Source organism: Balearica regulorum, chromosome W, assembly GCF_011004875.1.
Source record: "Balearica regulorum gibbericeps isolate bBalReg1 chromosome W, bBalReg1.pri, whole genome shotgun sequence".
Classification (NCBI taxonomy): Eukaryota; Metazoa; Chordata; class Aves; order Gruiformes; family Gruidae; genus Balearica; species Balearica regulorum.
This window is the reverse complement of record NC_046219.1, coordinates 30,141,240-30,162,469: the sequence shown is the minus strand read 5'-3', so window position 1 is coordinate 30,162,469 and position 21,230 is coordinate 30,141,240. Positions and strand designations below refer to the sequence as shown.

General features: G+C 40.0%; 1 protein-coding gene and 1 non-coding gene across 5 annotated transcripts in view; both read right to left on the bottom strand.

Annotated features, from left to right (window-relative positions):
* Positions 1–20,788, bottom strand: part of LOC104635589 (zinc finger RNA-binding protein) — a 50,112-nt gene extending 29,324 nt beyond the window's left edge. For 2 of the 4 annotated variants that reach the window (XR_012832819.1, XM_075738881.1), the window contains exons 1-5: positions 20,591–20,788; positions 20,233–20,317; positions 5,030–5,312; positions 1,367–1,505; positions 378–596 (exon numbers count right to left, since the gene is read on the bottom strand). Coding sequence is in view for 3 of the 4 variants with exons in the window: in XM_075738881.1 (XP_075594996.1) it covers positions 378–596; positions 1,367–1,505; positions 5,030–5,312; positions 20,233–20,317; positions 20,591–20,627 (763 nt within the window). In the remaining variant the exon portion in view is untranslated. Of the gene's footprint in view, positions 1–377; positions 597–1,366; positions 1,506–5,029; positions 5,313–20,126; positions 20,396–20,590 lie in introns of those variants that run through there. The other 2 variants (XM_075738882.1, XM_075738880.1) reach the window with 2 other exon arrangements.
* On the bottom strand, positions 7,874–8,010 carry LOC142599359 (small nucleolar RNA SNORA66). The gene has a single exon (XR_012832909.1). It is a non-coding gene; the product is annotated as a small nucleolar RNA SNORA66 (small nucleolar RNA).
* Positions 20,789–21,230: the final 442 nt, after the last annotated feature.

Sequence of the window (21,230 nt, the reverse complement as noted above, 5' to 3'; positions counted from 1 at the left end):
TGGACTGCTCCTCCCTGTCTCTGTAATTGCTGTTTGATGGCAACATGCTCCCAATTTCCCTGGGTTATATTTGTGTGGATGTGTTTCCTTATTTTTTCTATCCCCTATCTTTTCTCTCCAAATCTTACAGTAAGTCACAAAACACCATGCATGTAGCAATGCCAACACTTTGTACATTCCACACATAACGAAATCGGCACATACAAACCTCTTTTAATGATACATTAAAATATTTTGCTGTTATTATGATTTAACTGGTTGATACTTCTCAGTAGATTATGATGTAATTGAACACAAACTGCTAAAATTCTGAATATTTAAATCCTCTCCTGTAACAACTGCAAAGATACCAGTGATATAATACGTAAAATTCTTACCAGAGTAAGTAACTGCTGTTGTACTATACGTTGCACTTTGAGTATAGGATGGAACAACAGTAGCTGCAGCTGCTACTGGCTGCACAGTAGAGGATACTGGATATATAGAAAATGTAGTTGTTGCTGGACTTGGGGTTGCAGGTTTTATAGCTGTCACTTGTCGCGTTTGCTGGGCTTGGGTATACTGAGTTGCTCCTTGGCTATACCCTGCTTTTGGAGCTAATTAAGATAGAAAATAGAAGTGTATAAACATTGATATGTTTTAGTTGAATGAAATGCAAGCCATATTAAGTGATACTTAATGACATCCTGGGGAATAAACACATAACATGTTTTTTGGTTTAGTTTGGTTGGTTTTTTTGCCCTTTTTTGTTTTGTTTGTTTTACAGTAACAGTTATGCATCACCTACCATATCACACAACTGTTTAATTGTGTCACAGCTCACACTAGTAAGCCCCAGATTTATTTATGCATTTTTAACTGTGCTGCCATGTTTTTAAACAACCTTCTCGTCCAATGGTTTTACTAGAGTACACTGAAACAAAGTACATCTAAACTTTCCTATTATTCCTAATTAAAGTAAAAAAAGTAAATAGAATTTATGGTTTGTAGCATTCATAATACCAATAATTAAAGAACTACATACATAAAGTAACTAAAGAATTTAAAAAAAAAAATATCTAACCAAGTTAGCATCTGAACCCACCATTGGCTTTTTGAACCTACTTCAGCAAAATAGTTTTCCTAGAAGTACATTTTGAGTGTATTTAATAACAATCCAAACCTAAACGACAGTTACTTATGACAACGTCACAATAACATTCAAGTTCTAGGTGCAACAAATTTTTCTACATGTTGACGTGGATTACATGTCAAAATGTTAAAAAAAAAAATCTGAATAATGTGAAATATTCAAAGACATTTTTTAAGGTATTATAGTAGTACACAGACTGTGTATAATGACAGGAATTTGAATCATGCCACCCACCTGTCTGGTAGTACGATTCAGCTACTGAAGGTTGAGGCTGGGCGGCAGCAGCCACAGCTGTCACTGTTGGTTGTTGATAGTATTGTTTGCTGTCATAAGCTACAGCTGGGGCCGTAGAGCGAACATAAGAATAGGAATCCTAAAAATTCAAAAAAGAACAACCAGCAAATTTCTGCTTAAGTACATATCTGGAACAAAAAAAAAAATCATTAGCAGAGTCAAAGAATTTTCTTCTATTCTACTAAAGTAGATTTTAAAAAATATTTACAGATGCAATATAGACTAATGTATGCATTAAAGCAATTAAACTTATGTTTAGAGATACTTCAGGCTTGAAGACAACCCTGATGGTCTTTTTCAGACTTAATATAGGAATTAACCTCATGCTATTAAATCACTTTCCCTTCCAAATTGTTTTTGTTACCAAAAAGCAACTATCAACACTAGTTCTTTGAAATGCCTGTATCAGATTACATTCCTGTAAAACATGAAGGAAAAATACACCACAGATCTCCACAAACCACAATAAATTTACATGTTTACAAACATAACACTATATTGGATTTAAATTGGATTTGCCTTTGCCCAAGGCAGGGATAAACCAGTCTTCCCCAACATATCCTTCATGCGCACTACAGGAACTTTATCCCCTTCTACTGGGCGTGGAAGTTTTGATTGGGCAGGGCCAGCTCGAATGCTAGACTCCCTAGTGTTGACTAAGCAGGTGGCCTTTGCTAAATGTGTATCAAAATGTTTGAGGGTCCCACCACCCATTGCTCTCAGGGTAGTCTTTAGCAGTCCATTGTACCTTTCAATTTTCCCAGAGGCTGGTGCATGATAGGGGATGTGATACACCCACTCAATGCCATGCTCTTTGGCCCAGGTGTCTATGAGGCTGTTCCAAAAATGAGTCCAATTGTCTGACTCAGTTCTTTCTGGGGTGCCATCCCTTATGGATGGGAATTCGGGAGTCTCTGATGGTGCGGTATTGCCACTGGTGCACTCTTGTGGTAGCGACTGGCACCTGTTGTTCTTCAACCCGGAACAATCCCACAACAGAAGGGTCCTCTGAGAGACCAGGCATGGTAGACAGCTGTTCAATTTCCTCCATCTCCAAGGCAGCTATGCCAAAAGCCCACTGGTACCCTTTTGGGCCCTTGAAATACCCTCTCCGGAGGTAGTCTATGCCCAGGATGCACGGAGCCTCTGGGCCAGTCACAATGGGGTGCTTTTGCCACTCATTCCCAGTTAGACTCACTTCAGCCTCCAGCAGAGTCAACTGTTGGGATCCCCCATCACTCCAGAAATACAGATGGGTTCCGCCCCTTCATGACTTGATGGCATTAGGGTACACTGTGCATTGGTGTCCACTAGAGCCTTATTCTCCTGTGGGTCTGATACTACTGGCCCTGTTATCCCAGCATCGGTGCAGCCAGGTGACAATGTGCTCGCCTGGATGACAGCTGAAATCTTTTCATATATCTCATAGCTCACTCAGGGATAGGGATCAAGCGGTTACTGCCTCGTTTATGAGTTCTTCCTCAAGCAGCGGCCGCCTCTCTTCCTCCTCCTGTTCTCACGATGGCCCTGCTTCAGAGTAGTCTTCCTTGTCCACTTCTTCCTCCTGCTCCCTCTTAGAAGAAGCTTCTTCATCCCATACTAAATGAGATTACTTCCAATATTTCTTGTTGTGTATAGGAGCAACTGATACCAGCACAGGTTGGTTCTCTGGTCCAGCTGCAGCGCCTGTCGCCAGGGTTGGAGTAGCCACAGTGCCTGTCATTTTGTTGTCAGATCCAGAGACCTTCTTTTCCCTTTGAGGGTACTGAATAGTGTTGAGCAGGGCTCAGTAGGCATGGACCAGGCCCCAGGAAGTTGCAGTCATTTGTGTATCTCTGGAATTGCCAAGGTGACAGCATACTTTTTCCAAATATTCTACTAGTTTTTCAGGATTCTTGTGCAGGGGTGAAGTGCCAAAACACTGGAGGTACCCACTGTTCTAAGTACTTGCCCACACTATCCCACATACCCTGCCACTCATAACTAACCAGCCTCGGGGCAGATATCTAGGTGATATTCTTAAATAGTTGTTTAACTCTGAACAAGTCCTTAAACACATTCAGGAGACCTAGCAATAGGAACATGCTGGTCTGAACATCCCAAAGGTATTTGAAATTCTCAAGAGCTATTGTAACTAGCCTGGAGGAAAAGGGGGAAATGTCCCCCCCTTGTCTCCCCCATATATTGGCTCTCTGAGGAGAAAAGGTAAAGAAAGAGTGTAATTATTAATAGTTCCCACAAGATGGCTCCCAAAGTATGGAGATGACGACAATGCTGAGATTGTCAACTCAAATTGTACAAATACCAGATTAGTCTCACAACCAATAATTTTATCATATCATAAACCAGTGTTACACAGTACAACAAAACATTAACCATGATCCATCTTTCAGAGGTGATAAACAGAACCACAGGGAGTATATACTGCAAGTGAGGTATTACATAGCACAACCCGGAGAACAAACAAAACAACACTGTGATCAGCAACTATTAAACTAATATAATGAATGCTTATGTTTTAACACACTCTGGTCATATCTGTCATCATTTCTCTCAACCCTCCATGCCCCACATTGGGCACCAAAAAAGACTGTTGTGGTTTAACCCCAGCCAGCAACTAAGCACCACACAGCCACTCGCTCACTCCCCACTGGGATAGGAGGAAGAGAATCAGAAGGGTAAAAGTGAGATAAGAACAGTTTAATAATTGAAATAAAATAAAACAATAACAATAAATTGTCGTGAAAAGGAAAATAACAAAGAGAAACAAAACCCAAGTAAAACAAGTGATGCAAATGAAAAACAATTGCTCACCACCTGCCAACTGATGCCCAGCTAGTCCCCAAGCAGTGGGCGCCCCACCTCCCTCCCCCCAGCCAACTCCCTCCATTTGATATGCTGAGCGTGACATCACATGGTATGGAATGTCCCTTTGGCCAGTTTGGGTCAGCTGTTCTGGCTGTGTCCCCTCCCAGCTTCTCATGCACCCCCAGCTTTCTCACTGGCAGGGCACGAGAAGCTGAAAAGTCCTTGAATTAGTGTAAGCGCTACTTAGCGGCGACTAAAATCATCAGTGTGTTATCAACATTATTCTCATCCTAAATCCGAAACACAGCACTATACCAGCTGCTAGGAAGAAAATTAACTCTATCCCAGCAGAAACCATGACAGGCACCCAGGAATCTGACAAGGGAACTATTTCTATCTCCCACTGAAAATTTTTATTGGAACAATTTTTTCATCTAAATCAGTTCCATGACCCACTTTACTGCATGCCACTTGAACATTTAGGCTAGCCAAGTATTTCAGCAGTAGTTCACAAAAATCATTTGGAGATAAATGTCAATTCATTGCTTATAGTATGAATGTCTAAATCTTAGCTCCTGCAGTACTAGTGCTGATAATCCTCTATATGCACCATATGAGACTGCAGTCACTTCACACCTGTCAGTTTTAGCTACTAAGTAATTTGAGTTGCATTCAAACTGTGATTCACAGAAGAAAAAAATATAAATATCATCACATTCTCTTATCCAAACAGGCCTCCTCCTTTTAACATATTTAAAAATCACACAATTTTTTATTTTTTTTTTAAAAACACACCTGGTAATTCTGCGTAGTGACAGGAGGTGGTGGTGGTGGAGCTTCTTGTTGCCTCTGTGTATAACCATAATCCGTAGCTGCGTGCGCTGTAGGATAGCCTCCATAAGCAGCAGCTGTTGCAGCAGCTGCAACAGCTACTGGAGCAGGCCTGGCTACTGCAACTGTAGCTGCTGCTGGAGCATAGGCCGCAGTAACAGTGTGCGCGGCGACTGGTGCCTGGTGGACAGTGTAGCTAGCAACTGTAGTTGGATGGGAATAGGCTACACCTGAAGCTGGCTGCTGGCTATATTGGAAAAAGACAGTAAGTAAATAGATTAATTCAACGTACTAAGCTAATGCCTAAACATTTCAAAATCCCAGATTTGATTAATACTTGTCTGTTCTACAAACAGACCTGGAGCAGCTATCTATGCATACACTTTAATGGCTTTTAATATCTCTCTTCCACCCCCATTAAAAAGGCTGTATCATTTTGACGTTTCCATGGATGCAGATATATCATGCAGGTGATGAGTTTCTTCTTAGCAAGGGGCGGGGTGGGGTTGTTGGGTTATTTTCAAGCAGTGGAACACAAGTCTTTCATTCAAAATAATCTTTTCATGACCCATAAGTTTTTAAGTGTTTTAATAGGTCTTCAATAAAACTGACATACCTGTCAAATTAAGAAAAACACTACTCCTCTGAGAAAGCTCATTACTGACCTGTACTTGCATGATGTTTTTCAGTAAGCCACATTAAAGTAATGAGATTTTAAAGACTTCCGTGAAAATTAGCTCAGAACTCTTAAATTTAAGGCAGAGAGACAGATGCTAAATACACACCTCTGATAACGGACTTTTCCCACAAAAGTTTAGAATTCCAAGAGCTGGCCCCACTCGCTCGTACAGAAGTCCAATGCCTCATAACATGAAGCATCAAAAGAACAGATAGATCAAGCAAGACGACTGCTACCAGAGCTCTGGCAATCTTCCAGGCACATGCCGAGACTAATCTGCTTCTCTTAAATTTGCAAGTAAGACATTAATATGTGGCTATTTACTAAGAATGAGTAAATATTAACAGCAGAAATAGAAAATGATGGGTTCAAAGGCTTAATTATTTCAACTGGAACAAATATTTTGTCCTATATTGATTTATAACTGTACATTATGATTAAAAGCCTAGAATAGTTATTTTTATTTTTAAACAAAGTGAACTGGGCAAAATATCACTATCTGGAAAAATGATATGAAATGGGGATTGAGTGATTATTCTGAAATTTTTAGTATACTTCCAGCACTGCTTTTCAATAATATTTAAGAATCTCTATAGGGTTTCACATCTCCATAGCACTATTAAAAGATAATTCAAAACCAATTCCATACCTATCAAGGAGAGAGTATCCCCTATTTTCTAAAAAATAGAAAAAATGAAATCTCACTTGAAGCAAACATACTCAGTGACAAAGTGGAACTGCAGCACGGTTATGCTCAAAACCAAAAGGAACAAGAAGTTACAGTATTATTTTTTTCCCCCCTAAAGACTACAATATTCTCTCTGACATAACTACCAGAAACAAAGCATCTTTTAACTATAGGTACTATTATTTTTGTAAAAGACATTTCCATATCTCCCTTGTGTTTAGTATTTTTTAATATTTCTAAGAAACATTGATTTTGTCATTTTAATTACAGCAGAACCCATTAATATATAAAAAACATTCTTACAGCAGAAACACACAGAGAAAACGTTGTTATTATTATTATTGGAGTTACATGCCTGGACTCCACCTTCTTCCCATCTTAGGTCATTGATTGCTTAAAAGACCACTTGCATTACATTCAAATTAAATTCAGTTGTGATTTGTACTCCGAATTATGTTTCATTTTATTTTCAGTTTCTTAGCATAACAGTGGAAGGAAGAGACCTGAACCATTCTGGTGTAGCTCCCACCACTGCTTGAAGCAATTCCTCCTACTTGATGTATATAGGCAGTTTCTCCATTTTGTCAGTTTAAGGTGAGAAATCAGACTCCACCAGAAAATTCAGGAAGACTAATTTATGATGGTAAAAGTGAATGACAATCTATAAAATCAGGCTGCATTATCTATATATCTAACAGTACAGAAGTGTAAAATATTCAAAAAGTTCTGAGGTAGGTAATTTACATTATCATATGTATCTACTAAAAATACATTAAATTGAGAAAACAGGCAGCAGATTATTTAACTCGGACTTCAATTGAACACATCAACAGTCTAATACTGCCAACAAGGAAAAGTCTTGCTCTATCCTATGCCCACTCTTATTCTTCCCTCCTCCCATACACCAAACCTGGCTATGCCATCCTATTCCATCCCTAGTGCTAGTTCTGCTACTTGTCAAGCTATTCAGCACGCTGATTTAACTCATTAATCTAGCAGAAAACTATGAGAATTTTTTTTTTTTTTTGCTGGGCTCATTTTCTAACATGGTAGAAATGTTAGAAACACTGGAGCTCAAAAAACAGTCTACTGAGAGCCAGAACCCATGTAAGTTATACATACGGAAGCAGGGGAAAAAAAATGGGAGGGAGAGAAAGAATAGGGACCTGTCCAGGAAGCATTAATTTGGCTCTTCAAGTTTCATGAAACCATGCTTAAGTTACTACTACAAAATACAATACAGTGTTCACAACACACTATGAGGTAACAGTATCAGTTTATCAAAGAAATTGCTTTTGTTCTCAGAATATATGATTAAAGCTGCCTGACAGTTTTCAGTATTTAATATTGTGAAGAGATTGTGACTATTATGAGCAGGACTATTAACAAAATTCTGCTACAGACATTTTCATTTCTTCTGTGCTATTTTTGTATCAAACTTCTTTATCGTGGTATAGAATTAACAGCCCAAATAATTTGGTTTCTAAGGCTAAAATAGTTCTATGACCATGTTTACTTTAGCAAACCTGTTTCCCTTACTTCTGCAACATCATGCAGAGCTAGTGATCAAGTTTGCAAGACTACAAGAAAAATATTCTAGAACTGACTGCTTCTTCCTTTTTAAAAGTTATGTTACACTACGTTACAGAAACTCACAGCTACATCTTTTCTAAATTTATGTTTCTTTTTCTCCCCATGGTCTTACTGAGAACCTTTTAACATTAAGATGACCAGACACTTTCATGTAATTAATTTATATCAAAAGATTTTTGTGCCAACTTCATTTAACTTAAAAGAGTTTTTAATCTTTGTTTAGTGACTAGTGTCTCATCACATTTGTTGAGATGAACTTACCTCCTTCCAGACTATTTTGCCAGACTCCCTGTCATGGTTTAGCCCCAGCTGGCAGCTGAGCACCACGGGGCTGCTCGCTCAGCCCTCCCCCCCCCACACCCCGTGGGATGGGGAGGAGAAGGGGAAGACAAAGGTAAACCTCATGGGTTGGGATAAGGACAGTTTACTGGGACAGCAAAGGGAGAGGGAAACAATAACAACAGTACTTAGAATATACAAAACTGGTGATACACAAGGCAATTTACTGACCCAACGGCCATATAACTCAGACCGCATGCTCATACCCATCTGGAAACCAGACTGTTCCCGAGCCGTGCCGTTCTTCCCCAACTGACCCCCTTTTATGCTGAGCATGACATCATATGGTATGGAATACCTCTTTGGTTACTTTGGGTCACCTGTCCTGGCTGTGTCTGGTCCCAGCTTCTTGTGAAAATTAACTCTATCCTAGCCAAACCCAGGACACTCCCTATTCTACTGATCTTTCTTGCAGTTGTTCTTTGCACCTATCCTAGTATTATCTACTCTTCTTTCTTGACTACAGATGGCAAGAACTGTATACATAATTTCAGATGAAGTTTCAGCTGTGCTACCCACTCTGCTCCAGACTGCTTTCTTTCCAAACAGTCTAGCTTCCTCAGAGAAGCTTCTTGTAAAGTTACCTGTGTATTGACAATATTTCCCTTGCATCAAATATCATGACACACCATACTAATATAAATAGTAAGACTCAAGACCAATCCCTAGGGTACTCCACTGCAATTATTCCTATTTGATAATCACTCTTCTAATTCTACTAACCACCTCTACGAGCTCCTTCTCCACAATTCTTTTACTAATCTCTACCTTAATTAATAATTTTTGATACTGCACCACATCAACTATTTCAACTTAGTCGCAATAAATAAGACTCAAAGACTTAGGCACCTGATCAAGTTATTAGAGCAACAATGAAATACAGTATGTCAGCTGAGCTATAGTTACAAACCACATGTGCGTTCTTCACCACAACAAACTAATTCAGTTTAGCTTAATCCCCAAGACAGTGGGGAAAAAGTTGAACCAAATTACAAGTAGACAGAGAAGCTGATTGACCTGGTAACTTAGCAAGTTTTCTTTGTAGGTCAATTCTTCTCTTCCCCAAAATAAATTCTAATATCCTTATTAGCATCTTTGATTTCAAGGAATAATTTAGGCTGAAACAAAGATTTGGAAATCATCTGCTCTAGCCCTGTGCTCAAAGTACAGCTAATTTTGAAGTTACATTAGGTTTCTCAGGACTTTGTGTCCAGTCAGGTTCCAATCATCTCCAAGAATGGAGATTGCAAGACTACTCTAGACAACTTGTTCCAGTATCTGAGCACCCTCACTGTCAAGAATTTTTTCCTTAGTTTATAAAAGATTCAGTTTCAAAAGCAAATGAGTTCTAGACCAACATTTACTTAGAGCAAACCCAGTTTAACTATATTAATTTCTACCATCATTAATGATGGAAAAATACTAATCTTTGTGATGATTAGTATCAGAAAAAGTGCCACATTATGAAATACCACTATGATATTAAGCCTCCTAGATAAGACTGACAGCAGTGAGCTGTGACCATGTATCTTTCTCCACACTAATCTCCAATTCCATATCAATCTGATTTTCTGGGGAGTGAAGGGCCACACTGGCTCACAATCTTGCAGAATTCATCCCAGAGCAAAGGCCACAGCAAAAATTAGCCTTGTCCATGTTGCTATCTGGTATACGAAACTCCTTTCACCAAGTAAAATGAAGTTTTCCCAAGACAGGTACGTGTTTTGCTTTGATGCTTTGCAAGCTGGACATAAGACTAACACTGCAGTTACTTTACTATCAATATTTAATAGTTGTGTACACTCAGAACTGTGATTCTGAAACAGTATAACATATAAAAATCTTTTCCAAAACACTAAGGCATCAAAGAGTTACTTAAGATCTGCCTGCCCAATTCTACACCACAAATTAAGCTATAGTATAACTTATAAAATCAATTAAACTATAGTATAGCTTTAAAAAAAAGTATAATTCTAGGTAGATATTTAACCTGGAAAAGTCCAACCTGAACACTTACATTTGGCTAAGTTGTATTAAAACACTAGCAAAAAAAAGTCCACACCCTGAGAAGAAGCTCTCAAAAAGAAGGTATTAGCCATCACTACTCTACATTAGATATTAAAATAACTAGATTAATTATGTCATATTTCTATTATTAATTTTTATTTTCCTTTTCAAAAACCCAAATACTCAAGAAGCAATTAAAAAATCTTTTCTGAACTGCACAAAGATCTTCAACAAGGAAACTGTAGCAGTGGTTTTTATATAGAAAAAGAAATATGGGCTTCCAAAGTGGAAAAAAGATGGCAACACACCTACAATGATTTTAAGTCAGAAGCTGGCTAGGAGGCAGAAAGTGCTGATCAATAGCAATTAATGAAGTATTGGTGTCCACTTAGCAAAACATTGTTCTCCAGTTCCAAAAACACAACAGGTTTGTCTAATTTAAATAGCTATTTAATATAGGTTTGCAACTGAGCTTGAGAAATTATAATTAGATCTAAAATAGCAGAATCCTCACTTATTTTTATGTAGCAACACTGACAGAAGGTCTGGATTTCCTGCGATTTATCAGCCCAAGAATGACAGAGAATTAAGAGCATTTAAATTTAAGAAACAAATACAAAATTATCTTCTGGAGAACACTTTGCTCTTGTCCTTTTTCATTTCCAACTATTGACCTTTTCTAATAAAAAAGTGTTGAGGGGTTTTTTGTATTAAAAAAAAAAGTAGGTAGAAAGCTTTATTTATTTATTGCGCATTAACAATATCAAGAAAATGCAACACTTAATATAATGCTATCTATTTTGCCAGGTAATAACTTGAGGTGACTTAAGATTGTAAGATATTTTATTTTCCACATTAGGATATTTGTGGAGTAAGTCATGTGTTAAGAAACTTAATAAGGTATCTGTAGCAATTATTGTCAGAGGAACACACTTTCAGAAAAACAGTCTATTTCTATATAAGATATATAGCATGTAAAAGGTATATATATGAGGAAAGCACATAAAAGATTCCCTCTAAGCCTTGCTTTTCATCACACTGACTGATTTAATTTAAAACCAAAAATTAATTGTAATTCATGTGCACAGAAGCTGAAGGAATAAAAAAAAATGCTGATCTCCAGCGCATCTCTGTACTAACAACCAACACACACATTAACACTGTTGCTATTCCAGCTCTGTTTAGGGTGATGAACACTGAAAACTCTTCCTAAAGGCAAAGGACATTTAATTCTTCTTCATTTTCTGAAGAGTGCTATTTTGATATAGAGTTACAATCAGGACTAAAACCAACTTTGTCTCTACCCAAACTACCAGCTTCCTCAGAAATGACAACTTCTAAAACCTATTTCTTGCAGGGTTTTTTTGCATACAAATGCAGAACTGATTTTTCAGGCTAACTGTGCTGGTTTTGGCTGGGATAGAGTTAACTTTTTTCCATAGTGGCTAGTATGGGACTAGCATGAAGGCATGCACACGTGCAATCTTCTTTTGAATTCTGTTAAATTTTAGCAGTTCCTGGTAACATATTCTATGGTTTAACTACACATAGTCTAAAAAAAAAAAGACAGATCTCTGCAGTAATTTTGAGTTTCCCTTCCTCTTCCTTGTTTCTAAAAACATCCTTGTATCATTCCATTACAACAAAAAATACTGATTGCTAATGGATAGGTAAACCATATACTATCAATAACTCATCTCAAAGATTAATATCCTCATGTTTTCAATACACCCTTACTGCTTTGTTCATCTTCACATTTAGTCTCACTACCTGACTGAAATTCAACCAAATTCTGCAATATTTTCCTCACTGTACATCACAACATAACTGCAAGTGTCTGTAACAGTGATGCAAATATACGCTCTGTATCTACCTCTCTTTACTCAGTTGCACACAATGGACAGCTCAATGCCTATACTGCTTCCTTCATTATCAAAACATTGATTTTATTCAAGTCTAGTTAACAGCCATGTTCACAATGATAATGCAAGACAAAAAAAGAAGTGAGCTCGAGATGTTACGTCTGCCAGAAAATACCAACTACTAACATTTTCCCTGTCAAAAATCATAGAATCAAAGAATGGCTGAGGTTGGAAGTGACCTCTGGAGGTCATCTGGGGGTCCAATCCTGCTCAAGCAGGGCCAGTCACCCAGGATCATGTCGAGACAGCTTCTGAATATCTCAAAGGAGGGAGATTCCAAAAGTTCCCTGGGCAACCTGTGCCAGTGCTCAGTCACACTCACAGTAAAAAAAAAAAAAGTTTCCTGGTGTTCAGAGGAAGCCTCCTGTGTTTCAGCTTGTGCCCATTGCCTCTGGTCCTGTCACTGGGCACCACTGAAAAGAGCCTGGCTCTGCCCTCTTTGCACCCTTCCTTCAGGTATTTATATATGCGATGGGTTGACCCTGACTGGATGCCAGGTGCCCACCAAAGCTACTCTATCACTCCCTCTCCTCAACAGGACAGGGGAGAGAAAATATAACAAAAGGCTCGTGGGTCAAGATAAGGACAGGGAGAGATCGTTCACTAATTACAGTCACAGGCAAAACACTCAATTTAGGAAAAATTAATCTAATTTATTACCAAGAAAACAGAGTAGAGCAATGAGAAATAAAACCAAATCTTAAAACACCTGCCCTGCCCCACCCCTCCCTTCTTCCCAGGCTCAACATCACTCCTGATTTCTCTACCTACTCCCCTCCAGCAGCACAGGGGGACAGGGAATGGGGGTTGTGGTCAGTTCATCACATGTTATGTCTGCCACTCCTTCATCCTCAGGGGGATGACTGCTCACACTCTTCCCCTGCTCCAGTATGGGGTCCCTCCCACAGGAGACAGTCCTCCATGAACTTCTCCAATGTGAGTCCTTCCCATGGGCTGCAGTTCTTCACAAGCTGCTCCAGCGTGGGTCCCCCACAGGGTCACAAGTCCTGTCAGCAAACCTGCTCTGGCGTGGGCTCCTCTCTCCATGGGTCCACAGGTCCTGCCAGGAGCTTGCTCCAACATGGGCTTCCCATGGGGTCACAGCCTCCTTCAGGTGTCTCCACCTGCTCCAGCACAGGGTCCTCCACAGGGTGCAGGTAGAATCTCTGCTCCCCATCATCCTTCCTCCATGGGCTGCAGGGGGATCTCTGCTCTGGCGCCTGGAGCACCTCCTCCCCCTCCTTCTGCACTGACCTTGGTGTCCACAGAGTTTCTTACATCTTCTCACTCCTCCCTCCGGCTGTAAAAGCTGCTGCTCCTTTTTTTTTTTTTTTTTTTCCCTTCTTAAATGTTATCACAGAGGCACTACCACTGTGCTGATTGGCTTGGCCTTGGCCAGCAACGGATCCGTCTTGGAGCCGACTGGCATTGGCTCTGTCCCACCTAGGGGAAGCTTCTAGCAATTTCTCGCAGAAGCCACCTCTGTAGCCCCCCCGCTACCAAAACCTTGCCATGCAAACCCAAAACAATATACTTTAATAAGATCATAGAATGGCTTGGGTTGGAAGGGACCTTCTCCAGGCTGAACAATCCCAACTCTCTCAGCCTGTCTTCATAGGAGAGGTGCTCCAGCCCTCTGATCATCTTCATGGCCCTCCTCTGGACTCGCTCCAACAGCTTGATGTCCTTCTTGTACTGGGGCACCCAGAGCTGGATGCAGTACTCCAGGTGGGGTCTCACAAGAGCAGAGGGGCAGAATCACCTCCTTCAACTGAGGGAGGTCATCCTCTCTGAGCCTTCTCATCTCTAGGCTAAACAGTCCCAGCTCTCTCAGCCTTTCCTCATGGGAGAGAGGCTCCAGTCCCTTCATCATCTTTGTGGCCTTTCATTGGACTCTCTCCAGTATGTCTGTGTCTCTCTTGCACTGGGGAGCCCAGAACTGGACACAGGACCCCAGGTGTGGCCTCACCAGTGCTGGGTCAGAGAGGAAAGATCAGCTCCCTCAACCTGCTGGCAATACTTTGTCTAATGCAGCCCAGGATGCCATCAGCCGCCTTTGCTGCAAGGGCACATTGTTGGCTCAAGTTCAACTTAGTGTTCACCAGGACACCCCCCCCCCCAGATCCTTTTCTACCAAGCTGCTTTCCAGCTGCGTGGCCCTCAGCATGTATTGGTGCATGGGGTTGTTCCTCCCCAGGTGCTGGACTTTGCATCTCCTCCGTTGAACTTCAGGAGGTTTCTGTCAGCCCATTTCTCCAGCCCGCTGAGATCTCTCTCTCTCTCTGGATGGCAGCTCAACCCTCTGGCACATCGGCCACTGCTCCCAGCTTTGTGTCATCAGCAAACTTGCTGAAGGTACACTCTGCCCCATCAATCCAGATCATTAATCAAGATGTTAAACAGAAAAAAAAAACACTAAAATTGGCAAGTTCTCTATAAAAGGAAAAAAAAAAACCACTTCACTAGTATGAAAAATTGTATTCAGTTCTTAAAACATTCTATATTTCCTGCCTTAAGCTACTATTTTGCTTTTCTAGATACCAATAATGCAGCTACACTTTAACCTACCATCATTGCATTTAAGTAGCAGACAAAATTTTACACATAATTTAACACCCCAGAGTTAAGCCTACAACCATAAATCCATTTTGAGGTTACAACTACAAAGGATGTAACTATACCATTAATAGAAAAGCTTCCTCAAGTTCTCAGTCCCTAAAGACATGAGCTTGTTGCAAATTTAAACCAGTTGGCAGACTTCCCTCCTAAAAATGACAAAGGCTCCTCTGATTAGTGAGGCACCTTTCCTCCCAAATTACCACCACCTCCTCCGACCTCCTCTGTCTCCCCATCATTAGTCAACTACAATACTGGCATACAGCCCATGTTAACAAACCCAGAGCCCCTTATTGCCTTTCTAATGTTGGCATATCTCCTTGAGAGTGGGACCTCACTGATTTGAAAATAAGTCTATCAAAATCTTTTTATAAACAGCAGTAACTTACTAGAAACTTCTTGTGTACATTAAATAAACTAGAACAGCATGTTTAAGATAGCACTTAAGACCAACATAGATTGAACAAAAGAATCAACACCATGCAGCTCAATCATATTCAGTGAAGTCCCTTTTGCTAAAAAATGCATATCTTTTAAGATGTGATGCAACTCAAGATAGCATGGGCATAAAATTAACAGAAAGAAAGCATTTGGAGTTTTTACACTATGATATATGTACATCCATCCTATGATAAAACTATGATTACTTTCATTCCCCATACATTTTAGAATGGGGTACATATAACACAATACTCTAAGAGGAATAAATGTTTTTCTTAACATAAGTTTAAGTCTAGTGGTCCATTTTCCACTTCAGAATTAGCCTTAAGTCTTACTCAGTATTGTCCCTATCTTCCTGTTGTCCACCAGTACAAGTCTGAATTACGTTTAGTGATACTTTAAGCTTGGGCTAGTAGGCCTGCGTGGATTACAGCCCTAACATCTCTGAAAGACTGAATACTTTTGAAACCAGTATCTAGTTGAAGAAGAGGTAACTGAGGCAGACATCGAAAACAAAAGTAAAGTTAATTAGAAGTACTAGCAAATGTGAACTCTGCCCCCAAACAATTCTCAATAGCCAATTTATCCATCCACAGCATTTCACCTTCCTTTGCTGTTTTGCACCAGCCTCGAATATCCTGTAACATCACGCACTGCACTTGAATGCCAAACTAGCTATAATTGCAAGAGTTCACTTCCACATGACTTCCTAGAAGAATGCATCTTAACCTAAACTCACAGGCACTGTCATTGGCTGTGGACCCTAACTGCTACAATTGCCTTTATCTGTGAAGGCTCACCACACTTAGTAATTAATATTCATGCTACTTGATAACAATTCAAAGTTAACAAATCACTCCTAACTACCCAAGAATTTCCCAACTGTGATCTGTCTCATTAGAGCAGGGACAGAGTATGAACATCACTAAGATGAAACTCAGACACTCAAAGATTCTTTATCTTCTTAACAGAAACCAAAATCTTAATGCAAGGTTAATTAAACGAGACCACCACATTTGCACACTTCTCTGTCCAAACATTTCTCAATGTCCCTATCTCTCCATCAGCATCCCCATATTTCAATCAGCCAACTTCAAAATAAAAGCATAACTATGCTTCTTCTCCAGCACTGAATCAAGAATGCTAATATTTTTTTTACACATGAAAGACAAGACAATATTAGGTTGTTCATTTCAAGCTGAATAGACACAGTGGTTCAGGTGGCCTACAGAGTGCGCACACACAAAGTAAAGAGGACTAGTATCACCAAATTCCACATTTATTTCAGGCTCCTAAATAGATGGATTAATAGTTACTTATTTAAGTAACAGATGAGTTTTGCATTGCATGCAGGTTTATAACCTTAGGCCCCAATACCACCACTAGCAGAAAGTACAAAGGTATTGCAATATTCAGTGAAATTTCCTGTATCAGTATTTGCATAATCTAATGCTTCTCTCATTAAGTCATGATGTTATTACTGGGTAGTGCACACAAACAATTTTGAATGAGCAGAGCAGCAGGAAATTTTATGCAGTGACAACACTGAAAGGAACAAGAATGCTTCTAATCCATTATTTACAGGTTTAGAGGGCACTTTAAACTTTTGCTGCTTTTGATTAAATATGAAATGAGTTAAGATTTCAAATGTGCTTTATGAAAACTAGTATTTATGAACTAATGAAAACAGACATCTATTCTCTTTCTTCTAGTCAATTCAGGGAGCTATACTGCTTACACTGTTACGACAGTAAATACATTATCAGCTCCTGCACACACTACTCATGAATTTCCCAAATCTAAGATCTGACATCTGAGCAGCTACGAATCTGGCCTTTATAACTGCTTCAAATATCAGTACTTAATGTTAAGACTATATTCCTTGAACAAATTTTAATTTCTCCTTCATGTGAAGGATGAAGGAGTATTTAAATGATCCACCATGGCCACACATAAACTAGAATCACAGACAGACACAATGATTTCTATGTCAATAATAGCTTCAGCATCTTTTCAATTGTTGATTTTAAGAAGCTATTTCCTTGAACCCAATAGTTCTAATATGCTATCCCTTCACTACTATTAATGCAAATTAGAATATTGTCATTTTGAGAAACTGGAATTACAACAGGGTCTATACTGGTCTACAAGTCTAGAATTAAATACGGAAAACCTTTACTACAAGCACCTTTCAAATAGCGTTCAGTTAGTATAACAGATATTTCTCATTTGAAATTATTTATCAGAAACTATTTAGATTCTCTTCTTTCTGATGCAAAGTTGGTTGGGGTTTTTTTTTTGGTTTTGTGTTTGCTTGTTTTTCTTCTGCATGTCTCCAGCTGAAGATTTAACAGTTTCATACTTTGAGATATACCAAGAAAAGCTTGTATCCTAAAAAAGAATTGCAGATTTTTTGCACTTAGCTGAATTAAGTGATGAAATCAACAGGATTCTATATATTATCATTAGGGAGCACTGACAGAGATTCCTTTAAAGTTGCAGCCTAAAGTTCTCCCAGTGCATCAGAATTTTTGACAGCCATTTTGTCAAGAGAGAATCTAAAAAAACCATGATTAATAGTGTGTTTATTATGAAAGTTTCTGATACTTGCTATAAAAACTACAGCACTAGGACTTCTAAATGGCCTATGTCAAAAAACTAAGGTCTTCAGTTTCAAGTGTCCGATTTATCCTCCTAAAACAACTTGCTACTTTGAGCAACTTTTTTAAAATCCATGGATTAGTCCCATGGCCAGAATTTTTTAAATTTTTTTTGGTGTATATATATGAGACTCACCTATGTATTAACTATGCAGACAAACATCCATTTGCATTCTCTATTATCCTAGTTTCTAATGACACAGGAGTTTTGTTATGCTATAAACCGTTACTTTGAATACCGGTAACAATCTTAGAGGACTTGTTGCAATATTAAATCTTTTATTATCTTCCCCTGCCACCACCATCTCTTTCTCAAATATACTGAAGTGGAATATACATTTTGTAGCACTGTAAACAAGCTACTAAGGACCTGCCAAATCTGCTTCATGAAGGTAAACTCTCTTTTAGACATTATAAGCGACTCCTGTGTTTTCTGCTCAAAATATTAAAATTCATTCTTATGAAAGGACTGCTTTAACACTGATTGCTGTGTCTCTTCACTTTCAGATGTGGTAAATATACAAACCATTTATAGGATGCAGAGTCTTTTACTGAGATGCAAATGGAATAGTATCTTGCGCTTGTGATAGCAAAGGAAAAGCTTCTTTCAATCAGTTTTTCCATTTTCTCAAGAACACATTTGGGATTAACTATGAAAACAGTTTTGAACTTGAACTTCATTCAATTATACATTTTTATATTGCAATTCAAAAGGAAATTTTAAATGAGTTGTTCAGGTTCTTAAGTCTATAGACCACCTCAGCTCCACAATAAAAGTAATAATAATTTTAAAAGATTAATCTCCACTTCAAACCTGCAGATATATGGATCTCAGTTTATTATTCACTTAAAGACTGTTTATTTACTTATTAAAAAAAATTCCTCTATACTATTTAGAAACTCCTTCATACCCCATGACGACCCAGTTTCAAATTTCACTATAACCATCAAGTAAAACATAAACGTACTGTCAGCACCTAATCTTAAAGGAACTAGAAGATGAGCTAAGTTTAATCCTCTCCTTTTAACTATCATACATTGGAGTAAATGAAAATTAATGTACTTTATGTCCATTTCCAGGAAAGGATATGGAATCATTCCAAGACCCCCATAAAACCGTATATTCCTGAAACTATGTCAGGTATGCAATTTTGATTAGCTAGTTAAAAGTAGCACACATCTGCATTTGTTTGTTAATAACCCCTCATATATTTGCTTTATTCTTCTGTTTTTCCCATTAACCAAGACTTAGGAGTCAAGGAAGGTCTTTATTACAGATTTATGAAACAAATAATGTAGATTCAGATGTAGACTTCAAGGTGCTACTCCAATACAAGCCAAAAATGTGAATATGTTCCTGATTGTATCTGGTTTTTGCCAAATTAAGTAATTTGATTTCAAAAAAAAGTGAGATAATAGATGCTACCAATTACTTTTTAACACTCCAATACACAATTTGGATGTACAAAGATTTAAGGCAGTATGTCTATAAAGATGTACAGTTGCAGGTCCCTGAGCTCCACTATAAGACCTGCTCCTGGTCTTAGATATCCAAGTAGGAAACCTTATTAAAAGGTGCCTGGACCCAAAAGTACCTTCTCTACTTTCTGAGAGACATTAATTATAACATTGCTTCAGTGGAATGAGAGAGTCACCTATATTTTCTGGTGCTTCAGTTCTTCCCTTATCCATCCAGTCTCCCAAACGTTAGGTTAGTATAATTTTAACCTATGTTAAAAAGGATTCCATCCTCCCACACAGACATAGGGGGAGGCAAAGACTTGGGGAGCAAGCCTCATCTTCCCTGAAGCTGAATGAGAAGGGCCCGGGGTCAGCAGACGGTAACGCTGGTATTGTTGACTGTAAGTGGCCATTTAATTTAAGGGCCTTGGGACCTGATGCTGCCGCTGATTCTCCTCCTCCATGGTGCCTGGCTCCACCTCCCCACTCTCACACCACTGGGGATACAGGGAGACCCTTATCAGGAGGATAAGAAAACACACTCGCGGGCGGGGAAGACAAGCAGAAGGGTCCCAAGCACAACCATCCCGGAGGAGCGGGGTGCAGAAGAGACCCTCACACAGGGCGGGGGATAGGAGCAGTCCCAAGCACTCACCCCCGAGGGGGCGGGGAGATCCCGGTCAGGGACACGGGACCGAAGAGGGGAGAGGTGGCTCCGGGCCCGGACAGAGGGAGGGGCAGGGCGGGGTCGCAGCGGTTACCTATACTGAGCAGCAGCCCCGCTATGGGTGAAACCAAAGTAGTTGCCGGTGGCCATTTTGGCATCTTCCCCCAGCCGGCTGGGCACTGTGGCGACGATAACCAAGAGGCGGCGGCGGCGATGATGATGATGGTAGTGGTCGGAGCCATGACAGGAGGCCCGGCAGGAGGAAGGGGGAGGAGAAAACGGGGGAGGAAGAGAAGGAGACAGACAGACAAGAGACAGAAAGAGCGCACGAGCGCCAAGTCAAACACAGCGCCTCAAGATCCCGTTCCCCCGTCCCGCGCGCGGGCCGCATCTCCTCCCCCTCACCCGTCCGCGCGCACGGACACAAATAAACACCAAGCACTGTTACTTACCATAAGTGAACGAAACTACCGGGCATATAGGAATCATGAGTCCAAGCTGGAAACAACAACAGCGACTGAACTCTCACCACCAGCCTTACTCCCTTCCCCCTACACAGCAACAACGACAGAAAGCGACCGGACCAAAATCGTGCGCACGCGCGAGACGTGTGAGAAGCCGCTGGGAGTTGTAGTCCGGCCCATGACTGCGCCCCTTTTCCCTCCACCCGCAGAAAAGCGCATTTGGCGCTTGAGACGCAAATCCTCATGTGCGCATGCGTGGGATGTGCAAAGGTTCTTGGGAGCTGTAGTCCCCTTCCCTGAGGCCCAGGCGCGAGGGAGAGCTGCTCTCAGAGGAGCACTGTACATATCATCTGCATGCCCCTTTCCTCGCTCCATTATCCCACGTTCTGCATCCACAGTCACACAGCACCTGTGGACTCATATTGCAAAGATAGGGTCGGTTTCTCATTCTTGCCTGCAAAGGCACAACACACTGCAGTAGGTAGCTCAAGTAACAGAAATCTAGGTGAAATGGATCACCACTGCCCTTGCCACATACTGGTGCTTGTACCCACACACATACTGCATGTGCCAGTATTTACCAGCTTTCCCACACAAACACGTTTTCAGCTGAAGACTGACATAGACA